The following is a 25749-nucleotide window of genomic DNA, read 5'->3' as shown; positions in this document are numbered from 1 at the left end:
ACACTTGGTAGGAAGAATAGGAAGGTCACTTATCACTTGGAGGTTGTGAGTCTAGGTGGGGTGGAGGAACAAAGGGATCTCGGAGTACAAATACACAAATCACTAAAAGTTGCGACACAGGTTAGCAAGGCCACAAAAAAAGCAAACCAAGCACTAGGGTTTATTTCTAGAGGGATAGAACTGAAAAGTAGGGAAGTTATGCTAAACCTGTATTGAACCTTGGTTAGACCACACTTGGAGTACTGCATACAGTTCTGGTCGCCATATTATAAAAAGGATATAGAGGCACTGGAGAGGGTACAGAGAAGATTTACAAGGGTGATACCAGAAATGCGAGGGTATACATATCAGGAAAAGGATGAACAGGCGGGATCTCTTTTCGCTTGAAAAAAGGCTGACGGGTGACCTAATAGAGGTTTTTTAAATTATGAAAGGTTTTGATAGAGTGGATACAGAGAGAATGTTTCCACTTGTGGGGAAGAGCATAACTAGAGGCCATCAATATAAGATAGTCACCAAGAAATCCAATAGGGAATTCAGAAGAAACTTCTTTATCCAGAGAGTAGTGAGAATGTGGAACTCACTACCACAGGGAGTGGTTGAAGCCAATAGTATAGATGCATTTAAGGGGAGGCTAGACAAGCATATGAGGGAGAAGGGAATAGAGGGTTATGCCGATAGATTTAGATGAGGAAAGATGGGAGGAGGCTCGAGTGGAGCAGAAACGCCGGCATGGGCTGGTTGGGCCGAAGGGCCTGTTTCTGTGCCGTATATCCCGTGTAATCCTATGTAATAACCATTAAGCAAGTGTTCAAAGCAAATGACAAAAAAAGATTTATTTTCATGCCTCGATGGTTTTTCTCCCAGGATGCTGTGTGACTTAGAGGTGGTGGTGTTCTCGTGCTCCCCCTGTTCTTGTCATTTTAGGCAGTCGAGGTCACAGATGTCCAGGAGATTAATCTTCAATTCCTGGAGACTCCAGGCCAATCCTGCAACATCGGCACTGCTACTGGATCGGTGCAGCTGCAACAACACTAAAGACGCTCAACGCCATCCAGGACAAAGCAGTCCACATGATCAGCACTTCCTCCACTAGCTTAAACATTCACTCCCTCCACCACTGCCATACCGTGGCTGCAGTGTGCACCGTCTACAAGATGCACTGCAGCAACTCGCCAGGGCTTCTTCGGCAGCACCTCCCAAACCCGCGACCTCTACTTCCTAGAAGGACAAGGGCAGCAGGCGCACGGGAACGCCACCACCTCCAAGTTCCCCTCCAAGTCACACACCATCCTGACTTGAATATATATCACCGCTCCTTCATCAGGGCTGGGTCAATATCCAGGAATTCTCTACTTCACACCATTGTAAGAGCACCATCAGCACAAGAACGAGGCACCGGAGGGACTGGAGTGCATCATCTCCACGGGAAATTGAATTTTAATTTGATTTGTTAAGGTTCTTTTTCACTTGTTTTAAGTTACAGTCTTTATTGTTTGTGCCCCTTTAAAAAGGGGGCACGTGGCTGACTTTTAATTGGCAATTGCTGCATGAAGAACAGTCAGCACAAGAACTACAACGGTTCAAAATAACAACAGAAAATGCTGGAAAAACTCAGCAGGCCAGGCAACATCCGTGGAGAGAAATAGAGTCAACGTTTCGGGTCAAAACCTTTTATCAAGACTAAAGAGGCACAGGAAATGAAATAGATTAAGAGGCCAGGCTGGGAGAGAACGAAAGAGAAGAGACATTAAGAGGTATTCGAGACGAGATGGTGATAGGACTAGTGGAGACAAAAGACGGCTCTAGATTAGGTGTGAAATGCGCTGGCAGAATGGGACACAGCTGCCATGTGGGAGAGAGAAAAAAAAGGAAAGGGGGGGGGGGGGGGGGGGGAAACCAACACAAAGGTGTGGATAAAAAATAAGTGAAAATGTAATAGGGGCCGAGGTTATGATCTGAAATTGTTGAACTCGATATTGAGTCCGGAAGGCTGTAAAGTGCCTAATCGGAAGAGGAGGTGCTGTTCCTCGAGTTTACGCTGAGCTTATGTGGAACAATGCAAGAGGCCGAGGACGGTGAGGTCCGAGTGGGAATGGGGCGGTGAATTAAAATGACAGGCGACCGGAAGCTCGGGGTCCCCTTACGGACTGAACGGATTTCCAGCATCTGCAGTATTTTGCTATCGAACTACAACGGTTCAAGTAGGTTCACCACCACCTTCTCAGGGAAACTGGGGATGGACAATTAAGTTTGGCCTTGCCAGCGACGCCCATATTCAAAGATCAAATTTTTAGAAAAAGGCACATGTCCACATCCAATAGCAGTAATTACAGTCGCAAAAATATAATTAGTGGTCTTGAAACATGCAATTCACACTTACATAGCGCTCAGCTCCTAGCAGAATGTCACACGTGCTTCAGAAGGTGGCGAGGTAGACACTGAGCAGGAAGAGGAAGAGACATAAAGTGCGAACGGAGATATTGGTTTTAAGGAAGCTGGTATCAGGAAAAAGTGATTTTGAAAGAGAATTCCAGGAGGCAGAAGAAAGGGGGTGGGTGGGAGAGGGGGGAAGTGGAGAATCAGGTAGCAATCCATTATAAAAAAGGACCTTGCATTTATATAGCGTCTTTCACGACCTTAGGACGTCCCAAAGCGCGTTACACTTTTGAAGTGTAGGAAATGCAGCAGCCAATTTGTGCACAGCAAGCTCCCACAAACAGCAATGTGATCATGACCAGATAATCTGTTTTTAGTGATGTTGATTGAGGGATAAATATTGGCCCAGGACACCGGGGAGAACTCCCCTTGCTCTTCTTCGGAATAGTGCTGTGGGATCTTTTATGTCCACCTGAAAGAGCAGACGGGGCCTCGGTTTAACATCTCATCCGAAAGACGGCACCTCTGACAGTGCAGCACTCCCTCAGCACTGCACTGGGAGTGTCAGCCTAGATTTTTGTGCTCAAGTGTCTGGAGTGGGGTTTGAACCCACAACCTTCTGACTCAGAAGCAAGAGTGCTGCCCACTGAGCCACGGCTGATAAAAGTGTGGTCTAACCAAGGTTCTCTACAAGTTTAACATGACTTCCCTGCATGTCACTTCTATCCCTCATTTAACTCTTCATATAACTCTAAATAATCTTGAAAGTGCTTGACTCTGTGTCTAGAACCCGAATTTCTGCTACCTAGACAAGGACTGCAGCCTTAGTCTATTGTACACGAGCATAGCTTTCTATATTAAAAGTTACCGTCATATTTTTATTTTTCATCTACATACATAAACATGAATAAAAATCTATTAAACAAATTGAAGACAGTAAAAAATGTATTTTTGGCAGCAGTAATGTACTTAAGATTTTAATTGCATCTCAAACAAGGTACCACAAACAGTATTGAGATAAATAACCAGATCATCTGTTTTTAGTGGTGTTAGTTGAGGGATAAATATTGGGCAGACCACTGGAGGACACCCCTGCTCTTCTTCAAATAGTGCCACGGGATCTTTTATGCCCACCTGAAAAGGCAGACATGGTCTCGGTTTAACGTCTCATCCGAAAGATGGCACCTCCCACAGTGCGGCGCCCCCTCAGCACTGCACTGAAGCCTCAGCCTGGGTGGTGCGCTCGAATCTCTGAAGCCTCAGCCTGGGTGGCGCGCTCAAGACTCTGAAGAAGCCTCAGCCTGGATGGCACGCTCGAGTCTCTGAAGCCTCAGCCTGGATGGCATGCTCAAGTCTCTGAAGAAGCCTCAGCCTGGGTGGTGCGCTCAAGTCTCTGAAGCCTCAGCCTGGATGGCGCGCTCGAGTCTCTGAAGCCTCAGCCTGGATGGCGCGCTCGAGTCTCTGAAGCCTCAGCCTGGATGGCACGCTCAAGTCTCTGAAGAAGCCTCAGCCTGGGTGGCGCGCTCAAGTCTCTGAAGCCTCAGCCTGGATGGCGCGCTCAAGTCTCTGAAGCCTCAGCCTGGATGGCGCGCTCAAGTCTCTGAAGAAGCCTCAGCCTGGGTGGTGCGCTCAAGTCTCTGAAGCCTCAGCCTGGATGGCGCGCTCGAGTCTCTGAAGCCTCAGCCTGGATGGCACGCTCGAGTCTCTGAAGCCTCAGCCTGAATGGCGCGCTCAAGACTCTGACGTGCGGCTTGGAACCCACAACTTATCCGACTCAGAGGAGAGAGTGCTACCGACTGAGCCAAGCGGACAATTAAATCACTGCTCGTTCCTAACTAGCCCAGAGAGGAATCTCTCTGGACCAGGCGGACCAAGCAGCTTGACCTCTTTTGGTCATAAGCTGAAAGTCAGTGATGACAGACAGACAAGAATTACTCGGTCTGAATTACTCCTCCCAGAAGCTGAGTTTTTTTTTTCATGTGCACAAATCGAAAGGTCAAATTCAGAGGTAGAGGAGTAGGTTTTTGGCCCATTGAACCTGCTCCACCATTTGTGTTCTTTTTCATCCCAATTTGCTACGTGTTCTGCATCTCTCCCCGAGTACACCTACCTCCCAGGTAAGTATCTATTTGCTCTTTAATCACCTCAATTGACTTTGCATCTATGGCCATACTGGGGGAGTGCATTCCAGATTTCTACAACCCTTTATGCAAGGAGGCTTCTCCCCCCAGAGTGTGTCACGGCCAGTTGACATCATTAACATGCTGCATTCTTAACTTTCCGACCTGCCACGGGCACCTCCACTTCTAGAACTGTTATCTGCGGCAAGCTAATTCAGTTGGATACTTGCTTTCACAGTATTTTTGATCAGGTTAAGGAAACGGGCATCAGTTTGAAACTTTAGCACAAAGGTCCAACACTTCTGCTCTGCACGTTTAAAAAAACAGAATAATTTACCCACGATATATTTTGGACTGTGCTGTTTCTCAGTAATCAACCGTGGGTTATTAATCAATAAATTTGCAGTGATTATGTCAAAATCATTCATCCTTCATTGTGCGTGTCATCGTACACCAGTTGCACAGAATCCATTGTCAACTGATGGTCACCATGACTCCAGGTGCCAGCAAATAGAACACACGGAAACTGGAATAAAACTGCATTCACAGTATTGCTTCAAGGGATGAGAAAATGGGTATAAGCCACCTGGAACCTTTCACTCACATTTCATGGCATAATTTAACTTTACGACTGAAATTACTTGCCATCACTCCCGGATATCGTTTGGATATTTTCTAACGGTCAATTGCAGATTATGTCTTGATAAGACATCACGATCATTAATTCTTTAACACACACAAGACACAGCGTAAAGGCGTTTGGCAATAACTCAATTTGTTTGGCGTGATTTTCCAAGGTAATAATCGAATCTTTGGGATTCACTCAACAGAGCCTGAAGTAGGTTAGTGCCTCGTCAATCAGTCCCAGGCATTCTGAGGTACGTGAAAATTTTCTCCTGTAAGCTGTCCGACTTAGAAATACAGGTTCACTTTGGAAACCACAGTCTTGCAACCTTTCAGTGACAATATCTTTTCCTCTTTCGGGTGGTAGACCATTGTGCTTGCTATTGTGGTGACAATGCTCTCATTATACTTCACACCTCTGGATGCAAGTTCAGCTCTCACGCATGACACAACATGTTTAAACTCCAGGGGTAGGAAGGGAATAAAATGATCAATCAAGTTGGTTTGGATGAGGCTAGTCTGCCAGAACCCACCTGTAAGAGAAATGTGAAAAAAAAATAACATTAATACAACCAACAAAATAAATCATTCTGCTTGACGTAAGAAAACTACTAAGCGCTTGGTTTGAGTATAAAACAAGGCTTTAATCAACTGTTTCACAACCGTGAGATTCTAGTTACATCACTAGTTCCTGGTTACAGGAACATCCTGAGCAAGCTGGGCCCACGCCCGAGTATTTATACTTTCCTTGGATGGCGCCACCAGCTGGCCGCCCAGTGTTATCTCATGAGTCATTCCTACATGAATGGTAAGATTCATGACACTGCTCATCTTTATGATTCTCAGAGCGAGAACATTTTTTTTGTATCCTCCTTCCTGTGCCAATTTCCCCCCCCACCCCGCCTCCTCTCCTGTAGGCATTGACTCTGATGCTAGTTGCTCTCCGCCGCATTCCCCAAAAGGTCAATGAACATGTGACCCTCGGCAGTGAGTGTCAGCGGCCCGATCCCACCCTCGCCAGATATCTACACATGAGCATTTTCAGCAGGGGTCACTTGATCATGACCAGCAACAAGAAGCTCAACTGATTCCCTGGTGCTTTGGCCAGTTGTAGTGGTTGCCTCCCAGCCCCAACCCCAACGAAAGCTCAACAGATTTACCCCCTTCCCTTGTACTGAGGCCAGTTGCAGAGGTCCCCCCACCCCCGCCGCCCCAACCCCAACGCAACCTTACAATAGCAAAATACTGCGGATGCTGGAAATCTGAAATAACAACAGAAAACGCTGGAAAAACTCAGCAGGCCCGGCAAGCATCCACGGAGAGAGAAACAGAGTCAACGTTTCAGGTCGAAGATCATTGAAACTTATAAAATTCTAACAGGACTAGACAGACTAGATGCAGGAAGGATATTCCCGATGGCGGGGGAGTCCAGAACCAGGGCTCACAGTCTAAGGATAAGGGGTAAGCCATTTAGGACTGAGATGAGGAGGAATTTCTTCACCCAGAGAGTGGTGAACCTGTGGAATTCTCTACCACACAAGGCAGTTGAGGCCAATTCATTAAATATATTCAAGAAGGAGTTGGATATATTTCTTAAGGCTAAAGGGATCAAGGGATATGGGAAGAAGGCAGGGACAGGGTACTGAATTTGGATGATCAGCCATGATCTCATTGAATGGCGGAGTAGGCTCGAGGGGCCGAATGGCCTACTCCTGCTCCTGTCTTCTATGTTTCTATGTTTAAGACCTTTCGTCAGAACTGGAAAAAAGCAGGAAATGCAAAGCAAGTTTAGGGGCTGGGAAAAGGGGGAGGGGATGAAAGAACAAAAGGGAAGGTCAGTGATAGGATAGAAAGCAGGAGAGATAAAGAGACATTGAGAGATATTCAAGGTGAGAGGAGGTGGTAATAGGACAGGTTAAGGAACAAAGGATGGCTCTAGATGGGGTGTGAATTGCGCTGGCAGAATGAAGGACAGCTGCCATGTGGGAGGGAAGAAAAAAAGGGGAGGCCAAACAAAAAGTGTGGATAAAAAAAGAAAATATATATATGTGATAGGGGCCGAGGTTATGGTCTGGAATTGTTGAACTCAATGTTGAGTCCAGAGGGCTGTAGAGTGCCTAATCGGAAGATGAGGTGCTGTCCTTCGAGCTGTAGCCCAACGCAACCTTGGCTGATATAAGCTAACTGGAGAGTGAAGCCGAGCTTCGATCTGATCTGTACAGTCCAGCTGGTCATTGGGTGAATTTGCTGGGCCAGCGAGGATCGAATCTGTACCTTTATGACTCAACAGTTGATTTATGCTTCACGTTACAATACATTCCTGAGTACCGGTTCAAAAAAAAAATGCATCTTTTATAAATTTTACAAGCAAAGCACAAAAAAAAAGACCATCTCACGGCTGGCGTTTCTCAGAGCTGCTTTTGGCCGAGGGGTGGCATTTTTGGGTCAGCCCACCAGCGCCCTCCATTGCTTTACTGAAGGAGGTTTTGTCAGAGCTTTTAATGCAGAAACAAAGGATGCTGGGAGGCGGAGGCTGGGACCGAGCATCAGTGGAGATGGGAACGCTCACCCTATCTGTCTGGGTTGAATTTGAACCTAGGTCATAGAAGTGAGAAGACAAACTTCTAACCCCTTGAGCTTTTTTTTTAAACCAGTATTTGAGGACAAGGCCATTTTTGGGCCTTGTCTTTGAGTGTGCCTTTCAATTCGTAACATACAGAGAAACAAAAACTATGTAGAAGATTTAGAAGAGTATTGCGTCCCATTCTGGTCACCACACTTTAGGAAGGATGTGAAGGCCCTTGAGAGGGTGCAGAGGAGATTTACCAGAATGGTTCCGGGGATGGGGGAATCTTAGCTACAAGGACAGGTTGGAGAAACTGGATTTGTTTTCATTAGAGCAAAGGAGGTTGAGGGGTGATTTGATAGAGGTGTACTAGATTATGACGGGTTTAGATAGGCTAGACAGGGAAAGGCTGTTCCCACTAGTTGATGGTACAAGGACTAGGGGACACAGATTTAAGGTTTTGGGCAAGAGATACAGGGGGGATGTGAGGGAAAACTTTTTCACGCAGCGAGTGGTGATGACCTGGAACTCGCTGCCGACGGAAGTGGTGGAAGCGGAGACACTCAATGTTTTCAAGGGGAGACTGGATCGGCACTTGAGGGAAATAAACTTGCAGGGTTACGAGGATAGAGCGGGGGAATGGGACTGACTGGATTGTTCTACAGAGAGCTGGCATGGACTCAATGGGCTGAATGGCCTCCTTCTGTGCTGTTATGACTATGACATAATGTTTCAGTCAGGAACAGGGTCTGCAGTGTGAGGGAATGTGAAATAACAACTGGGTCACAGACAGAATACGTTTTGTCAACTAAGAATTTTGGTGCACAGTTTTAGTCCCCACTCCTAAGTGACGCACACTTACTGTTGTTATTGTTGAAGACCGTTAGGGAGAGTTCTTCCTCCAGCTGATTCAGCTCAATGCTCTCCCTTTCCTTTCCACGCATCAAAATGCCTAAGGTAATTTCACTGATCTTGTCTCCACCGGTATTGCTGTTAGAGGGGGGAAAACAGAATCGGAAAACAGTCACTCGGCATCCTCAGCAAGGTCAACAAGTGCAAGTGTAAAGAGAGACATCACTCCAATAGGGAATTCAGGAGAAACTTCCTTGCCCAGAGAGTGGTTAGTGTGATGTATTGGCACACGGTTTAGTCTGAGCATGCTCAGTTTGCTCTGGCCTAGTAAAGCAAGCACATTGACTAGCAACTCATTGTGTCTTTGTCCTACCCACATATATTACATTTTGCCAACGGGAATGGGATCCCAAAGCCACTTTTAGGGATCATGGAAGGGCGCAGTGTTCAACATTCGAGTGGACAAGTTTAAGGTGAATTTGACACCTAAACTGAATTTTTGCGATGTTTTGCCCGTCTGCGCTTGTTTACTAGGCCAGAGCAAACTGAGCTTGCTCAGACTAAATCATGTGACAATACATTACACTTAGAATGTGGAACTCGCTACCACAGGGAGTGGTTGAGGCGAATAACATGGCTGTATTGAAGGGGAAGCTCAATAAGCACATGAGGGAGAAAGGAATAGAAGGATATGTTGATGGGGTTAGATGAAGAGGGGTGGGAGGAGGCTCGTGTGGAGCACAAATCGCTGGTTTAGACCAGTTGGGCCGAATGGCCTGTTTCTGTGCCGTAGACTTGATGTAACTCAATGTAACACTATGGCAGGAAGAGGTACTTCTAAAGTCATTAGAGACTTCTTCTACTTCATAGGAGAACTTTTACATTTAATCTCCTCCTGGAGCCTGCCACAATGGGGGGTAATTTGAACCTAACTCGCGAGGCGGGAATCCCATGGGATCGGGTGGAGCGGTGGTTTTACACTAAAACCAGGGGCGGGGTGTGAAACCAGCGCTGCACCCGATCCCATGGGTTTCCCGACGGGAGGGTTAGGTTAGAATTGGCCCCCATTGTGTCTGATACATAGAATTATCATTACTCTTCACCAGGGTTATTGAATTAATGATCACAAGCGGGAACCCGGCCCAATTTTTTTGCCGTCCCTAACCTGATTGTTACTTTGGTGCATACTTACCTCAAGAAGATGAAGATTGCTTTTCGATAATCCACTCTGTCAACCTCACTGGTGTAGTCCAAGAAAGGTTTGATAGCATTGATAAGACCTGGGTGCATTTTGTCCATTTCGTCAAATATAAACATTGACCTGGGACATATTGTAACATTTCCACGAATCCAAGTCTGCAAATCATTCTGCAGAAATATAAAATGAAGTCATACAATAGCAGACTTGTTTCATCAACATTTTTTTTTAAATTTTACTTCACTTATTTGACATCTTTAGTTTCTTGGAAAAATAAATTAAAATGACCAATATTAATCACCTTCCTGTGATTTAGACAGAAATCACATGAAATTGAGTAGATTGGGCCTATACCCTCTGGAGTTTAGAAGAATGAGAGGTGATCTAATTGAAACGTGTAAAATTCTTACAGGGCTTGACAGGGTAGATGCAGGGAGGATGTTTCCCCTGGCTGGGGAGTCTAGAACCAGGGTTCACAGTCTCAGGATAAGGGATCAGCCATTTAGGACTGAGATGAGGAGGAATTTCTTCACTCAGGGTGGTGAATCTTTGGAATTCTCTACCCCAGAGGGCTGTGGAGGCTCAGTCGTTGAGTGTATTAAAGACAGAGATCGACAGATTTTTGGATACTAAGGGAATCAAGGAATATGGGGATCGGGCGGGAAAGTGGAGCTGAGACAGAAGATCAGCCATGATCTTACTGAATGGCGGAGCAGGCTCGAGGGGCCAAATGGCCTATTACTGCTCCTATTTCTTATGTAAGAGAACAAAATGCAAAAATCATTTGATCCCAATATAATTTACAAGTAATTGGTAGAACATATCACATCTGCTGTCACATGGCAGCCAGCTAAGACTTCACAGCAATAAGTTAAGTGTTCCATCCTTTGATTTGGATCATGTACTGACCCAGAGGGAGTTAGGTGACCTACTCACAGCGATTTACCAATTCTGCTCTGGTATCTAGCCAGCCCCAAGTCCCAGGAAATGTCAACCTCCGTTTCCCCACCCCCTCCTCCTCCGCCACTCCCTGTGGCAAAAAATCCAGCATCTGCATGACCCTTGATCTCCTGGAAATGCAGGTCACAGGGAGTTATGGCTAACAAACCATGAAACTTGGCACAATGTATTGGCAAAAAAAAAGTGAAAATAAAACTGTGGTGCCGCTCTAGCTAATATCGTTGGGCTTCCATTTGAGATGGGAGCATAGTTTAAGGTCTAATCTTGGAGGAACTTGGATGCTGTCTATGAATTAGGGTTTTTCAAAATTCATTCTTGGGATGTTGGTGCCGCTGGCATGGCCGGCATTTATTGCCCATCCCTAGTTGCCCTTGAGAAGGTGGTGGTGGGCCTTCTTCCTGAACCTCTCCAGTCCGTGTGGTGAAGGTGCTCCCAGTGTTGTTGAGTAGGGAAAGAAAGACTTGCATTTCTATAGCACCTTTCACGACCACCGGACGTCTCAAAGTGCTCTATAGCCAATGAAGGGTACTTTTTGAAGTGTAGTCACTGTTGTAATGTGGGAAATGCGGCAGCTAATTTGCACAGCAAGTTCCCACAAAGAGCAATATGATAATGACCAGATAATCTGTTTTTGTTATGTTGATTGAGGAATAACTATTGACCAGGACACCAGGGATAACTCCCCTGCTCTTCCATTGAAATAGTGCCACAGGATCTTTTACATCCACCTGAGAGCAAACGGGGCTTTGGTTTAACGTCTCATCCGAGAGACAGCACCTCCGACAGTGCAGCGCTCTCTCAGCACTGCACTGGGAATATCTGCCTAGCTTTATGTGCTCAAGTCCCTGGAGTGGGATTTGAACCCACAACCTTCAATGACTCAGAGGCGAGTGTGTTACCCACTGAGCCACAGCTGACACAGTTCCAGGACTTTGACCCAGCAATGATGAAGGAATGGTGATAACCTTCAATTACCAGTACATGTTCTAGAAGACCCATGACAAATGAGGGAGCAAAAGAAAATTACCACAAACTTCAGTTGAAGAATCGCACAGCATTAAAAAACACACAAATCAGGATTTCCATGGGCTTTGCATTGTGATGTATTTGTGGATTATTGATACCATAAATCTATCGTTACATTGAAGGTCGTACTAACCATAATAATAACAACAGTGATTACCTGATACTGGTCAATGAGTTGAGGATGAGGGAAATGGAGGGTAGACACAAATACATGAACGTACTGGCTGTTCATCCCATTTTTATAAAGGTTCGCTGCTATCAGTTGACTGACGAAGTTTTTGCCGGTGCCACTGTGACCGTGTAGAGACATGGTGAGGGGTTTCTTGGGAACAGGCGTACTTAAAGAACCTTTGACAGCTTTGAGGATCACTTCACTTGCAATGTGCTGTCCAAACAGTTTGTAGGCGAGATCGTTCTGTAACCCTATGTTAATAATCAGCAAAGAAAAGTCATGTTACTGCACATACACAGGGGCAATACTCAATACATAGAATCATAGAAATTTACAGCACAGGAGGCCATTCGGCCCATCGTGTGTGCTGACTGAAAAAGAGCGATCCAGCCTAATCCCACTGTCCAGCTCTTGGTCCGTAGCCCACGGCACTTCAAATACGTATCCAAGTACTTTTTAAATGCGATGAGGGTTTCTGCCTCTACCACCCTTTCAGGCAGTGAGTTCCAGACCCCCACCGCCCTCTGGGTGAATAAAGTTCTCCTCAACTCCCCTCTAATCCTTCCACCAATTACTTTCAATCTATGCCCCCTGGTTGTTGACCTCTCTGCTAAAAGGAAATAGGTCTTTCCTATCCACTCTATCTACATAATGTTAGCCTAATGCTGCCAACCTGCATTAGTGTGTATCAGATTCAGGACATTAAAAATTGAACCCAGTGCCCATGTTTACCATGAAGGGGTCTTCACCGTGATGGGGAATGTCTGCGGCGATCATTAATCAATTGAGTCCGTTATTCTACGGTTTACCATGAAGTGCAACAAAGCAAGATGCTTTTTTTTTTAACCAATTTGCCAATCAAGTGGTCAGCCTGTAGCCTGACTACATCAACAGCTACAAGTAATAGCAAGCACACTGAAACATAAGTGCAGCAAAAGGTACTTGGCGGACGGGGTGGCAAACTTTACAAAACTCAAGAGCTGGAAAAATAAAATGTTATCTGACGAAAGGGCACAAATGCTCGGGCCTGTTTATGTCACAACCTGAGTGAAACATCATTGAAACATATAAGATTCTGAAGGGGGCTTGACAGGGTAGATGCTGAGAGGATGTTTCCCCTGGCTGGAGAGTCTAGAACTAGGGGGCATAGTCTCAGGATCGAAGGGCCAAATGGCCTACTCCTATCTTCTATGTTTCTATAAGGGGTCGGCCCTTGGACAACGTGGCCCACTTTCCATACCTCGGGAGCCTACTCTCAACAAGGGCAGACGTTGATGACGAAGTCCAACACCGCCTTCAGTGCGCTAGAGCAGCCTTCGGTCGCCTGAGGAAGAGTGTGTTTGAAGACCAGGACCTCAAACCCGGCACTAAGCTCATGGTCTACAGAGCAGCAGTGATACCTGCCCTGCTGTATGCCTCAGAGACATGGACCATGTAATCGTTATTGATATACCTATCAATTCAGTTCATGAAAAGCGACGAGTTAAGTTAGTAACTATAGGTTTTTATTGGCTAAATAAAAGAGCCCACCCTCGTGGGTGATCGGATCCAACAAGGAGGAATACCAACCAGCTGACCACCTTTATACCTGGGCAAGCAGGCGGAGCCATGGGCGGAGTCAGCTGTGGTCAGCCCAGGTATAACAGCGTGGCAAGAGGTGACCTTGTGTAGTGATACAACAGTGTAAACAGTGATAACCATAGTGTAACGATAGTGAACGATAAAAGTGGTTTACCACATTCACCCCTTGTTTAAATTTGAGTCCGGCGGGGTGAAGTGTACTACCAGTTCAGGTATGCAAGTCTGTCCGGAGGCCTCGTAAGCCTTTCTGATCGGCGCAGCAGCGGCGGTGCAGTATCCGATGTTAATGCTGGTGTCTGCGTGGTCGGCGAAGGCTCGTGGGGTTCCGGCATGCCGTCTACCTGGGCTGGATTTGGGGGGGTAACGGTGGTGTCTCAGGGGTGCCCAAGGGTGCGAGGTCTCGTAAGGAGACTGTGTCCTCCCGCCCGTCTGGGTATGCCACATAGGCGTACTGGGGGTTGGCGTGCAGGAGGTCCACCCTCTCTACCAGGGGGTCCGTTTTATGGGCCCTCACGTGCTTTCGCAGCAAGACGGGCCCCGGAGAAGTCAGCCATGTTGGTAGCGAGGTTCCCGTAGTCGACTTCCTGGGGAAAACAAACATTCGTTCATGGGGGGGGGGGGGGGGGGGTGGCGTTAATGGCAGTGCAAAGCAGTGACCGGATGGGATGCAGCGCTGCCGGGAGGACTTCCTGCCAGCGAGAGGTTGGGAGGCCCTTAGACTTTAAGGCCAAGAGAACGGCCTTCCAGACAGTCGCGTTCTCTCTTTCCACCTGGCCGTTCCCTCGGGGGTTGTAGCTGGTGGTCCTGCTTGCAGCAATACCTCTCGCTAGTAGGAACTGGCGAAGTTCCTCGCTCATGAAGGATGAGCCCCGGTCGCTATGTATATAGTTCGGGAACCCGAACAAGGCGAAGAGGTCGTTCAGGCATTTGATGACCGTGGTACTGGTCATGTCTGGGCAGGGGAAGGCAAAGGGGAAACGGGAGTACTCATCAATAATGTTGAGGAAGTACACATTACGGTCAGAGGACGGGAGGGGCCCCTTAAAATCGATGCTCAAGCGCTCGAAGGGGCGGGTGGCCTTGATCAGGCTTGCTCTGTCCGGCCTAAAGAAATGCGGTTTGCATTCGGCGCAGGTTTGGCAGTTCCTGGTCATGGTCCTGACCTCCTCGATGGAGTAGGGCAGGTTGCGGGCCTTAAAGAAGTGGTAAAGTCTGGTGACCCCGGGGTGGCAGAGGTCGTTGTGGAGGGTCTGCAGTCTATCAATTTGCGCGTTGGCGCATGTACTTCGTGATAGAGCATCTGGGGGTTCGTTCAGTTTACCAGGCCGGTACAAGATATCATAATCGTAGGTGGAGAGCTCGATTCTCCACCTCAAGATCTTGTCGTTCTTGATTTTGCCCCTCAGCTTATTAAACATAAAAGCGACTGAGCGCTGGTCGGCGAGGAGGGTAAATCATTTGCCTGCCAGGTACTGCCTCCACGATCGCCTGGGCCTCCTTCTCGACCGAAGAGTGTCGGATCTCAGGGCCCTGGAGGGTCCTTGAGAAGAAGGCCACAGGTCTCCCCGCCTGGTTAAGGGTTGCAGTTAGGGCGAAGTCGGATGCATCGCTCTCCACTTGGAAAGGGATAGACTCATCCACCGCGTGCATTGTGGCCTTAGCAATGTCTCCCTTTATGCGGGAGAAGGCTGCGCATGCTTCTGCCGTCAGGGGGAAGGAGGTGGACTTCGAGGGGTCTGGCTTTGTCCGCATAATTGGGCACCCATTGGGCATAGTAGGCGAAGAGCCCCAGGGTTCTCTTCAGCGCCTTTGGACAGTGGGGGAGGGGAAGCTCCATGAGGGGGCGCATTCTTTCGGGGTCGGGGCCGATGACTCCATTCTCTACTACGCAGCCGAGGATGGCAAGGCGCGAGGTGTTAAACACACATTTCTCCTTATTGTAGGTGAGGTTCAGCCGTTGGGCCGTACGGAGGAATCTCTCCAGATTAACATCATGGTCCTGCCGGTCGCGGCCGCAGATGGTGACGTTATCTAGATAAGGGAACGTGGCATGCAGCCCGTTCTGGTCAACCATCCGGTCCATCTCCCTTTGGAAGACCGAAACCCCGTTGGTGACGCCGAAGGGAACCCTAAGGAAGTGGTAGAGGCGGCCATTCGCCTCGAAGGCGGTATACTGGCGGTCCTCAGAGCGGATAGGGAGTTGGTGATAGGCCGACTTAAGGTCGATGGTGGAGAATACCCGGTACTGTGCAATCTGATTGACCATATCAGATATGCGGGGAAGGGGGTATGCGTCCAGCTGGGTGTACCGGTTTATGGTTTGGCTGTAGTCGATGACCAGGCGGTGTTTATCGCCGGTCTTAACGACTACGACCTGGGCACGCCAGGGGCTGTTGCTTCTCTCGATGATGCCCTCCTTCAGGAGTCGCTGCACTTCGGAGCTAATAAAAGCTCTGTCCCCGGCGCTGTACCGCCTGCTCTTGGTAGCGACGGGTTTACAGTCGCGGGTGAGGTTAGCGAACAGGGAGGGGGGGCGGGACCTTGAGGGTGGATAGGCCGCAGGTGGTACGCGGTGGGCGGTTTAAAAGCTGCTGGTTGTAGACTGAGTGGGGGGAGGGGTCCACCGTATGCCAAAGTGACACTTTGAAGGTGGGATTGGAAATCCAGCCCTAGTAGGACGGCAGCGCAGAGCTGGGGCAGGACGAGAAGTTTAAAATTTTTATACTCCGTGCCCCTAACCGACAGGGTCACAACACAGTAGCCGCTGATGTCTGTAGAATGGGACCTCGACGCCATCGAGATCCGATTGCGCGTTGGCCGGACAGTGAGGGAGTAGTGGCTCACGGTGTCTGGATGGATGAAACTCTGTGCTTCCGCTGTCGAACAGGCAGGTCGTGGCGTGGCCATTTACTTTGATGTCCATCATGGACTTGGACAAGTGATGCGGGCGAGCTCGGTCAAGTGTGACGGAGGCTAGTGTATGGCTGAGCGAGCTGCTGTAGTCTGCGGGTGAGGCGGTCAGGTCTGGAGACAAGGTGGCGGTCGAGTGTGGTGAACAAAATGGCGGCGCCCACGACGTTGAATAAAATGGCGGAGAAGATGGCCGCCCCCACAACTCACATGAGACACTGCCGGCGTCGGTGGCCTTGATCAAAGATGGCCGCCCCCACAACTCGCATGAGGCACTGCTGGCGTCTGTGGCTTTCCCCCTGCAGGCCTTCGCGAAGTGGCCTTTCTTGTGGCAGTCGGAGCAGGTCGCGTTTCTTGCAGGGCAGCGCGTCCTCGGGTGTTTCGCCTGGCCACAGAAGAAGCAGCCGGCGGCCCGATCGCGGGGCTCCGATGTCGCAGCCGGTACCGGGGGTGGCGGTCCCGATCGGTTCCGGGACACCGACGCTGTGGTAGGTCCCAGAGGCGGCGGTGCAAGGGGTATTGCGGCCAGGGTCGGGCCCGAGTCCCAGGGTCGCGCAGCACAGTACCTGGAGTACGCCTCGAGGTCCCGATGGGCCACTTCCAAGGAGCGAGCGAGGATAGCAGCTGTTTTCAGGTCGAGGTCCTTTGATTCCAGCAGTCTTTGCCGTGAGTAGTCTGACCGAAGGCCTTTCACGAAGGCATCTCGGATGTTTCCATCTGTATGTTCTGCAGCTGTTACGGCTTTAAAGTCACAGTCCCTGCCGAGTATTTGCAGCGCCCGTAAGAAATCATCAACCGACTCTCCTGGCTGTTGCGAGCGGGATCTTAGGAGATGCCTGGCGTACATTGAGTTTACAGGGCTCCGATACTGTTCTTTTAGCAGGTTGAGGGCGTCCTCGTATGTGGCAATGTCCCGGATGAGTGCAAATACTTTAGGGCTCACCTGAGCGGTCAGAACTCTTAGTTTGGATGCCGGAGGCACGCTGGATTCTCCCAGGTAGGCTTCGAAGCAGCTCAGCCAGTGTTCGAAGTCGAGGGCTGAATTCGCAGCCTGTGGGTTTAGATCCAGGTACGGCGGCCGGAGGGCTCGTAGCCAGGCCGGCTGCTGGGGCTGTTGTAGATGGCCGTTTGGCTGAGGCTGTACGTCTGACTGGTCGTTTGGCTGCTCCGTTGTAGACATTTCAAAATTTAGCCAATAAAATTGATATACCTATCAATTCAGTTCATGAAAAGCGATGAGTTAAGTTAGTAACTATAGGTTTTTATTGGCTAAATAACAGAGCCCACCCTCGTGGGTGATCGGATCCAACAAGGAGGAATACCAGCCAGTCGACCACCTTTATACCTGGGCAAGCAGGCGGAGCCATGGGCGGAGTCAGCTGTGGTCAGCCCAGGTATAACAGCGTGGCAAGAGGTGACCTCGTGTAGTGATACAACAGTGTAAACAGTGATAACCATAGTGTAACGATATAAACAGTGATAACCATAGTGTAACGATAGTGAACGATAAAAGTGGTTTACCACAGTCTACAGAGCAGCAGTGATACCTGCCCTGCTGTATGCCTCAGACATGGACCATGTACAGCAGGCACCTCAAAGCACTGGAGAGGTACCACCAACGCTGCCTCCACAAGATCCTGCAAATCCATTGGCAGGATAGGCGCACCAACGTCAGTGTTCTTGCTCAGGCCAACATCCCCAGCATCGAAGCTTTGACCACGCTCAATCAGCTCCGATGGACGGGTCAGATTGTTCGCTTGCCCAATACGAGACTCCCAAAACAAGCGCTCTACTCGGAGCTCCGGCACGGCAAGAGAGCCCCAGGTTGGCAGAGGAAACGCTTCAAGGACACCCTCAAAGCCTCCATGAAAAAGTGTAACATCCCCACCGACACCTGGGAATCCCTGGCCCAAGACCGCACAAAGTGGAGGAGAAGCATCTGGGAAAGCGCCGAACACCTCAAGTCTCTTCGCCGGGAGCAAGCGGAAGCCAAGCGCAAGCAGCGCACGTCAACCCAAGCACCCCACCCGCCCGCCCCCTTCAACCACCGTCTGCCCCACCTGTGACAGAGACTGCAAGTCCCGCATTGGACTCAGTCACCCTGCAAACTCATTTTTAATGTGGAAGCAAGTCATCCTCGGTTCAGAGGGACTGCCTAAGAAGGGGTCGGCCATTTAAGACTGAGATGAGGAGGAATTTCTTCACTCAGAGGGTGGTGAATCTTTGGAATTCTCTACCCCAGAGGGCTGTGGAGGCTGAGTCATTGAGTATATTCAAGGCTGAGAGAGATAGATTTGTTGGACTCTAGGGGAATCGAGGGATTTGGGGATTGGGCGGGGAAAGTGGAGTTGAGGTTGAAGGTCAGCCATGATCTCACTGAATGGCGGAGCAGGCTCGAGGGGCCGTAGGGCCGACTCCTGCTCCTAGCTCTTATGTTCTCATTGAGTCCTTGGAGAGCAAATGTGACAACTTTACTGGGGGTTGGGTCATTGGGACTGCTGCTGTGAGCACTAGAAACAGGCATGGGAAACCCATGGCAATCCATTAGGATAATAGTGCCTCAAATTAAAATATTACAAGATATCTATCAACACGACTATAGATAGCGGATTTTTTCTGTGTAACCTTCCACACTTTTTTTTTGCTGAATAGAATTGTCAAGATTCCAATCATTTTTTTTTTAATTAAAGGTTACTCGTTTCCAAAAATCGTAATAATCTAGCAACTAACAATAGTAATTGAGAAATAAAGTTCAGTAACATTCCAATCGATAGTGAAACATCGTCACTTGTCCTTAGAGTAGCAGCTTAGTGATATTCTCACTGGAGCTACAGCAAGTATACACTCGCACAACACGGAAGCAAAACACCTTCTCAAGGGCAATGAGGGATGGGTAATAAATGCTGGCCTTGCCCATGACACTCATGTCCCATGAATGAATAAACAAAACAGCTGCACAAGAAATGTTTATTTCTCCACCCCCCCCCCCCCCACTTCCTTGAAGGGGGCACACAGTTCTGATCATCTCATTTTTTCGGCTGCACCTTGTTAAGTGCTCAAGGTGCTTTGCATATACGACACAGATCAGATAAAGAGCAGCTGATCCATCAAGCCTGTCCTATACTGTCAGTGTGTAACTTCTACATGCCATCATTCCCCATCCCCCACCAGACCAGCAATCTCCTGGGAGAAACAAAAAAAAAAAAACTTTTAGATCATTTAGGAAAAATACATTGGGAAATTCTTCTCTGACCCCAAAAGGTGTTCAAACAAGTTCGAGGAGACCTCGGGGACTGGGTGACACATCCCCCAATACAAGGTATTGACTTGGATAGAGAACTGGTTGGCAGACAGAAAGCAAAGAGTTGGAATAAATGGGTCTTTTTCCGACTGGCAGGCAGTGACTAATGGGGTACCGCAGGGATCGGTCCTTGGACCCCAGCTATTCACAATATATATTAATGATCTAGACATGGGAACTAGATGTAATATCTCCAAATTTGCAGACGACACAAAGCTGGGTGGGCGTGTGTGCTGTGAGGAGCATGCCGAGAAACTCCAGTATGATTTGGACAGGTTGGGTGATGGGCAGAAACATGGCAGATGCAATATAATGTGGATAAATGTGAGATTATCCACTTTGGTGTCAAAAACAGGAACGCAGATTATTATCTGAATAGCAATAGATTGGGAGAAGGGGAAGTGCAACGAGACCTGGGTGTCCTTGTACACCAGTCGCTGAAGGTAAGCATGCAGGTGCAGCAGGCGGTTAAGAAGGCAAATGGTATGTTGGCCTTCGTAGCGAGAGGGTTTGAGTACAGGAACAAGGATGTCTTGCTGCAGTTGTACAGGGCCTTGGTGAGACCACATCTTGAATATTGTGTGCAGTTTTGGTCACCTTATCTGAGGAAGGATGTTCTTGCCATTGAAGGAGTTCAGTGAAGATTCACCAGGCTGATACCTGGGATGGCAGGAATGACGTATGAGGAGAGATTGGGACGATTGGGGCTTGTACTCGCTGGAGTTTAGAAGAATGAGAGGGGATCTCATTGAAACTTATAAAATTCTGACAGGACTGGACAGACTAGATGTAGGAAGGATGTTCCCGATGGTCGGGGAGTCCAGAACCAGGGGTCAGAGTCTGAGGATAAGGGGTAGGCCATTTAGGACAGAAAGGAGGAGGAATTTCTTCACCCAGAGTGGTGAACCTGTGGAATTCTCTACTACAGAAGGCAGTAGAGGCCAATTCATTAAATATATTCAAGAAGGAGTTAGATATATTTCTTAAGGCTAAGGGGATCAAGGGATATGGGGAGAAAGCAGGGACAGGGTACTGATTTTGGATGATCAGCCATGATCGCATTGAATGGCAGAGCAGGCTCGAGAGACCGAATGGCCTACTCCTGCTCCTATCTTCTATGTTTCTATATGCAGTTACAGCGGACACTCTCTGGACCTCATCCAGCTCCCTTTTAAATGCTTGCAGTGAATCCACTCTCACTTCAGGTGCCGACAACTTGGTCCAGTTTGAAAGTAAATGAGGGACAGAATGTTTGTTGGGGGTGGGGGGGTTGCAGGTGGGAAAAGGTCAGCAAAAAAAAAATCAGCAAGATCACAAACTTTAAATATAAGAAAAATTAAAATGTGTGCAGTATAAGTATTAGTGGAAAAAAAAGAGTGTACTATAAATAGAAGAGAAAATGGGAAGAAAGGATTGAAAAATAAAGTTTAAAAAACTTTTGGTTTGAAATGTACCTTTTACAAATGTTATCTGAAAACATTACATGGGGATTTTCCAAGGATGACTGAACTGAAACCCACCAAAAAACAGCCAGTCTTATGGAATATTAAATACGGACAACACTCCTGAACAAAGCCAGGGCGGAGCTTACAGCTGTGTGCAGCCTACCCGGACCCAGCCCTTGAACCTAACTCTGACCCTGAACCGTATCTTGTCCTGACCCAGACAAGTGATCCTGTACCTGGTCCCTGACCCCTGCCCCTGGTCCCTGACATCTGCCCCTGGTCCCTGTGCCTGCTCCCTGCCCCTGTGCCCGGTCCCCGACCCCTGCCCCTGCCCCCGGTCCCCGACCCCTGCCCCCGGTCCCTGCGCCCGGTCCCCGACCCCTGCCCCTGGTCCCTGACGCCTGCCCTGTACGTAGTCCTGACTCCTGCCTTGTACCTGTCACATTCAGCGATATCCAGTCCTTGGTGCAGCATTCCTGGAAACGACAGTTGAAATAATAATAGGCCGCTCCGGCCGCTGCTACAGCAGCGGAGAAAGTGCTGAAGGGCTCCAGCGCCGCCGCCGGCAGCGGGCCCGGCCCGAAGAGCAGGGCCAGGCCGAGCAGGAGGCGGCGGACAATCTCCATCCACCAGCCGGACCCCACCCTCACCCTCACCCTCCACCCCGCCGCCAGCGGCCCCGCTCATTGGCCTGCAGCGGCCGGACGCACCAAGGGGGCGGGGTCAGCATTTAAAAATCTGCATATACAATTAAGGGGCGGGGCCGGCCGCTCATGCTGGAGAGGGAGCTTCTCCATGTACCTGTCCATGCCTGGCTGGAAAGAAAGAGTTGCATTTATATAGCCTCAGGACGTCTCAAAGCGCTTTACAGCCAATGAAGTACTTTTCGAAGTGTGGTCACCGTTGTAATTTGGGAAACGCGGCAGCCAATTGCACACAGCAAGCTCCCACAAACAGCAATGTGATAATGACTAGATAATCTGTTTTTAGTGATGTTGATTGAGAGATAAATATTGGCCCCAGGACACCGGGGAGAACTCCCACGCTCCTGACCCTTGACCCTGTACCTGGTCCTGACCCTGGGATAGGGCCACGGGATCTTTTACATCCGCCTGAGAGGGCAGACGGGGCCTCGGTTTAACGTCTCATCCCAAAGACGGCACCTCCGACAGTGCAGCACTCCCTCAGCACTGCACTGGAGTCTTGTATCGGGCATGCGGACGATGTGACCCGTCCATCGGATCTGATCGAGCGTGGTCAAAGCTTTGATGCTGGGGATGTTGGCCTGAGCGAGAACACTGACATTGGTGCGCCAATCCTGCCAATGGATTTGCAGGATCTTGCGGAGGCAGCGTTGGTGGTACCTCTCCAGTGCTTTGAGGTGCCTGCTGTACATGGTCCATGTCTCTGAGGCATACAGCAGGGTGGGTATCACTGCTGCCCTGTAGACCATGAGCTTAGTGCTGGATTTGAGGTCCTGGTCTTCAAACATTCTCTTCCTCAGGCGACCGAAGGCTGCACTGGCACACTGAAGGCGGTGTTGGACTTCGTCATCGACGTCTGCCCTTGTTGACAGTAGGCTCCCAAGGTATGGAAAGTGGTCCACATTGTCCAAGGCCTTGTCATGGATTTTGATAATTGGGGGGCAGTACTGTGTGGCGGGGGCAGGTTGATAGAGGACCTTTGTCTTACGGATGTTTAGTGTAAGGCCCATGCTCTCATACGCTTCGGTGAAGGTGTTAATGATGGTTTGGAGTTCGACCTCCGAGTGTGCGCAGACGCAAGCGTCATCTGCATACTGTAATTCGACGACAGAGGATAGGACGACCTCTGGTCGTCCCTTCAAAAGTACTTCATTGGTTGTAAAACACTTTGACATGTCCGGTGGTCGTGAAAGACACTATATAAATGCAAGTCTTTCTTTCTTAAAGACAAGTTGTTTTTGTACTCCTGGGATTTGGGCGTTGCTGGCAAGGTCAGCATTTATTGTCCATCCCTAATTATCCCCTTGAGCATTCCTGATTATGATCGCTCCACCACCGTGCCTTCAGCTGCCAGGGCCTAAGCTCTGGAATTCCCTGCTGAAACCTTTCCACTTCTCTTTCCTCCTTTAAGACGCTCCTTAAAATCTAGCTATTCGTCACCTGCCCTAATTTCTCCTGATGCGGCTTGGTGTCAAATTTTTTGTCTCATAATACTCCTGTGAAGTACCTTGGGACGTTTTACTACATTAAAGGTGCTGTACAAATATAAGTTGTTGTTGTTGACAAGGTGGTGGTTGTTATATCCGTGTATCTTAATGTTGTGTCCTTCAATAATCAGACAACAGACTGCAGGGAATGATCAACAGGTGTTTACTGAATGAGGGTTACTCTAGAACTAACTGTACAGATCACTACTCAGGGTTTATATACAGGTGTGGTCACTGCCGGTACTACAGTATACAGGAGCTGTAAAAAGTAGTTCTCTCCCTTAAGGTATATATATATACATTACATACATTACAATTCTTCCCCTTTTAGATTAACAGTACCATAATACTCATTTAACAATTAACATTTTTAATATACAATGTTATATGTAAATAGTCCATTCATATATTCAGTCTCTGGGGAGGCTTCCTGATTCTTTCTGGATAACGCCTTTCCCGAGTGTCTCGCTCTTGGTGCGGAGGCGATTCTAGCACCCTGTCGTCAGTTGATTCATCAGCTTCCAATGCTATTGTTTCTGAGGTAGGTGCGACCTGTACGTCGGGTTCCTCACCAGGTACGTATGGCCGAGACATGGGGTTGACTCGTTCCTGTGACTCTAGGATCTGGTCAGCATGGCGTCTCACAATGTTCTCCCCAACATCCACTGTGTACATTAGTGGCCCCTGCCGTGCGCATATCGTTCCTGGTTGCCATTTCTCTGTTCGGTAGTTGCGGGCCAAGACTGGTTGCCCTATATTGAAGCTCCTTGTCGGCTTCTCATTGATGTGCTGGAATTGCTTACTCTCAACATCTCTTCGTACATTTGGTCTGAGCAAATCCAGACGAGATCTCAACCTTCGGTTAAAGAACATCATGGCCGGGGCCTGGTTGGTGACTGCATTTGTCGCATTTCTGTAGGCTAACAGGAAATTGTCCACCTATGCTGCAGTGGAATGTCGTCATCGCACATGGCCTTTACTGCTTTTTTAAAGGTTTGTACGAACCTCTCAGCCAATCCATTTGTGGCTGGATGATACGGGGCGGATGTGTAATGACTTACCCCATTCCTTTTCATAAATCTTTGAAACTCTTCGGACACAAACTGTGGTCCGTTATCAGAGCAAATCTGCTCTGGCAAGCCGTTCCTGGCAAAAATGGTCCGTAGGACTGCAATAGTTTTCTCCGTGGTGGCGGAGGACATTTTGATCACCTCAGGCCATTTCGAGTGCGCATCCACGGCTATTAAAAACATTGAGTCCATGAATGGACCAGCAAAATCAATATGCACCCGTTGCCATGGAGATGAGGGCCACTCCCATGGGTGTAGAGGGGCATGTGGTGGTGCATTTTGGACCTTCTGGCACCCTGAGCAGCTCTTTGTCAGGTCCTCGATTTGCTGATCGATCCCCGGCCACCACACATAGGCCCTAGCAAGGCTTTTCATTTTCACCCCTCCCAGATGACCTTCGTGAAGCTCATTGAGCACTCTCTCCCTTAACTTGAGTGGAATTACCACTCGGGATCCACACATCAAGGTCCCCTGGCATACTGACAGCTGTTCTCTTCTGGATGAGAATGCTGGCAACAGTGAGTCACCGTGTGCTGGCCATCCCTTCACCGTCAAATCATATACCCGAGACAGTGTCAGGTCATTTCGGGTCTCCTTCTCTATACCAGCGTTAGTTACTGGCAAGCATTCAATTATAGTTGAATTAAATATTTCGACAGGATCCACTGCTGGTGCTTCCTCCGCAGTAGGCAGTGGCAGGCATGATAGCCCATCAGCGTTTTCATGCTGTTTCGTGCCCTTATACTCGATTTCATATTGGTGCGCCCCTAGAAAAAGGGACCATCTTTGTAGCCGTTGCGCAGTCATCACCGGAACGCCCTTCTTTGGATTAAAGATGGAGACAAGTGGTTGGTGGTCAGTCAGCAAGGTGAACTTCTGCCCGTGCAGATAGTGATTGAACTTTTTCACTCCCCACACTAGGCTGAGGGCCTCCCTGTCAATCTGGGCGTAGTTACGCTCGGCTGAGGTTAGTGACCGAGACGCAAAGGCTACTGGCCTCTCCGAGCCGTCCGGGAATTTGTGCGACAGCACCGCTCCAATGCCATAGGGTGATGCATCACACGCCAACCGAATTGGTAGTGCTGGGTTGAAATGAGCCAACACCTCTTTTGATGTGATCAATGCTTTGCTCTTCTGGAAAGCTCGTTTACATTCGTCACTCCACTTCCATGGTACCCCCGTTTGCAGTAGGGTGTTCAGTGGGTGTAGTACGGTAGACAAATTCGGCAAGAACTTATGGTAGTAGTTCACCAGCCCGAGGAACGACCTCAGTTGTGACACATTTTCCGGTGCTGGAGCCTTGACTACTGCCTCAATCTTTTCAGGGGACTTATGTAACCCCTCTTTATCAATA

The 25749-nt window shown here is 48.7% G+C and overlaps 1 protein-coding gene across 1 annotated transcript; it reads right to left on the bottom strand.

Moving 5' to 3' along the window:
• Positions 1 to 3228: 3228 nt before the first annotated feature.
• Positions 3229 to 21802, bottom strand: LOC147101633 (torsin-1A-like). The gene is made up of 5 exons (XM_085965356.1): positions 21571 to 21802; positions 11883 to 12148; positions 9734 to 9909; positions 8552 to 8679; positions 3229 to 5656 (listed from the first exon to the last, which is right to left on the bottom strand). The coding sequence occupies exons 1-5, from the start codon at positions 21758 to 21760 to the stop codon at positions 5412 to 5414; spliced, it is 1005 nt and encodes a 334-aa protein (XP_085821482.1). The 5' UTR covers positions 21761 to 21802; the 3' UTR covers positions 3229 to 5411.
• Between the last annotated feature and the right edge of the window lie 3947 nt (positions 21803 to 25749).

Source organism: Somniosus microcephalus, chromosome 23 (assembly GCF_052327205.1).
Source record: "Somniosus microcephalus isolate GS21.2 chromosome 23, FLI_Smic_1.0, whole genome shotgun sequence".
NCBI lineage: Eukaryota > Metazoa > Chordata > Chondrichthyes > Squaliformes > Somniosidae > Somniosus > Somniosus microcephalus.
Note: the sequence above shows the minus strand (reverse complement) of the source record. Positions and strands in the feature narration are given on the sequence as shown.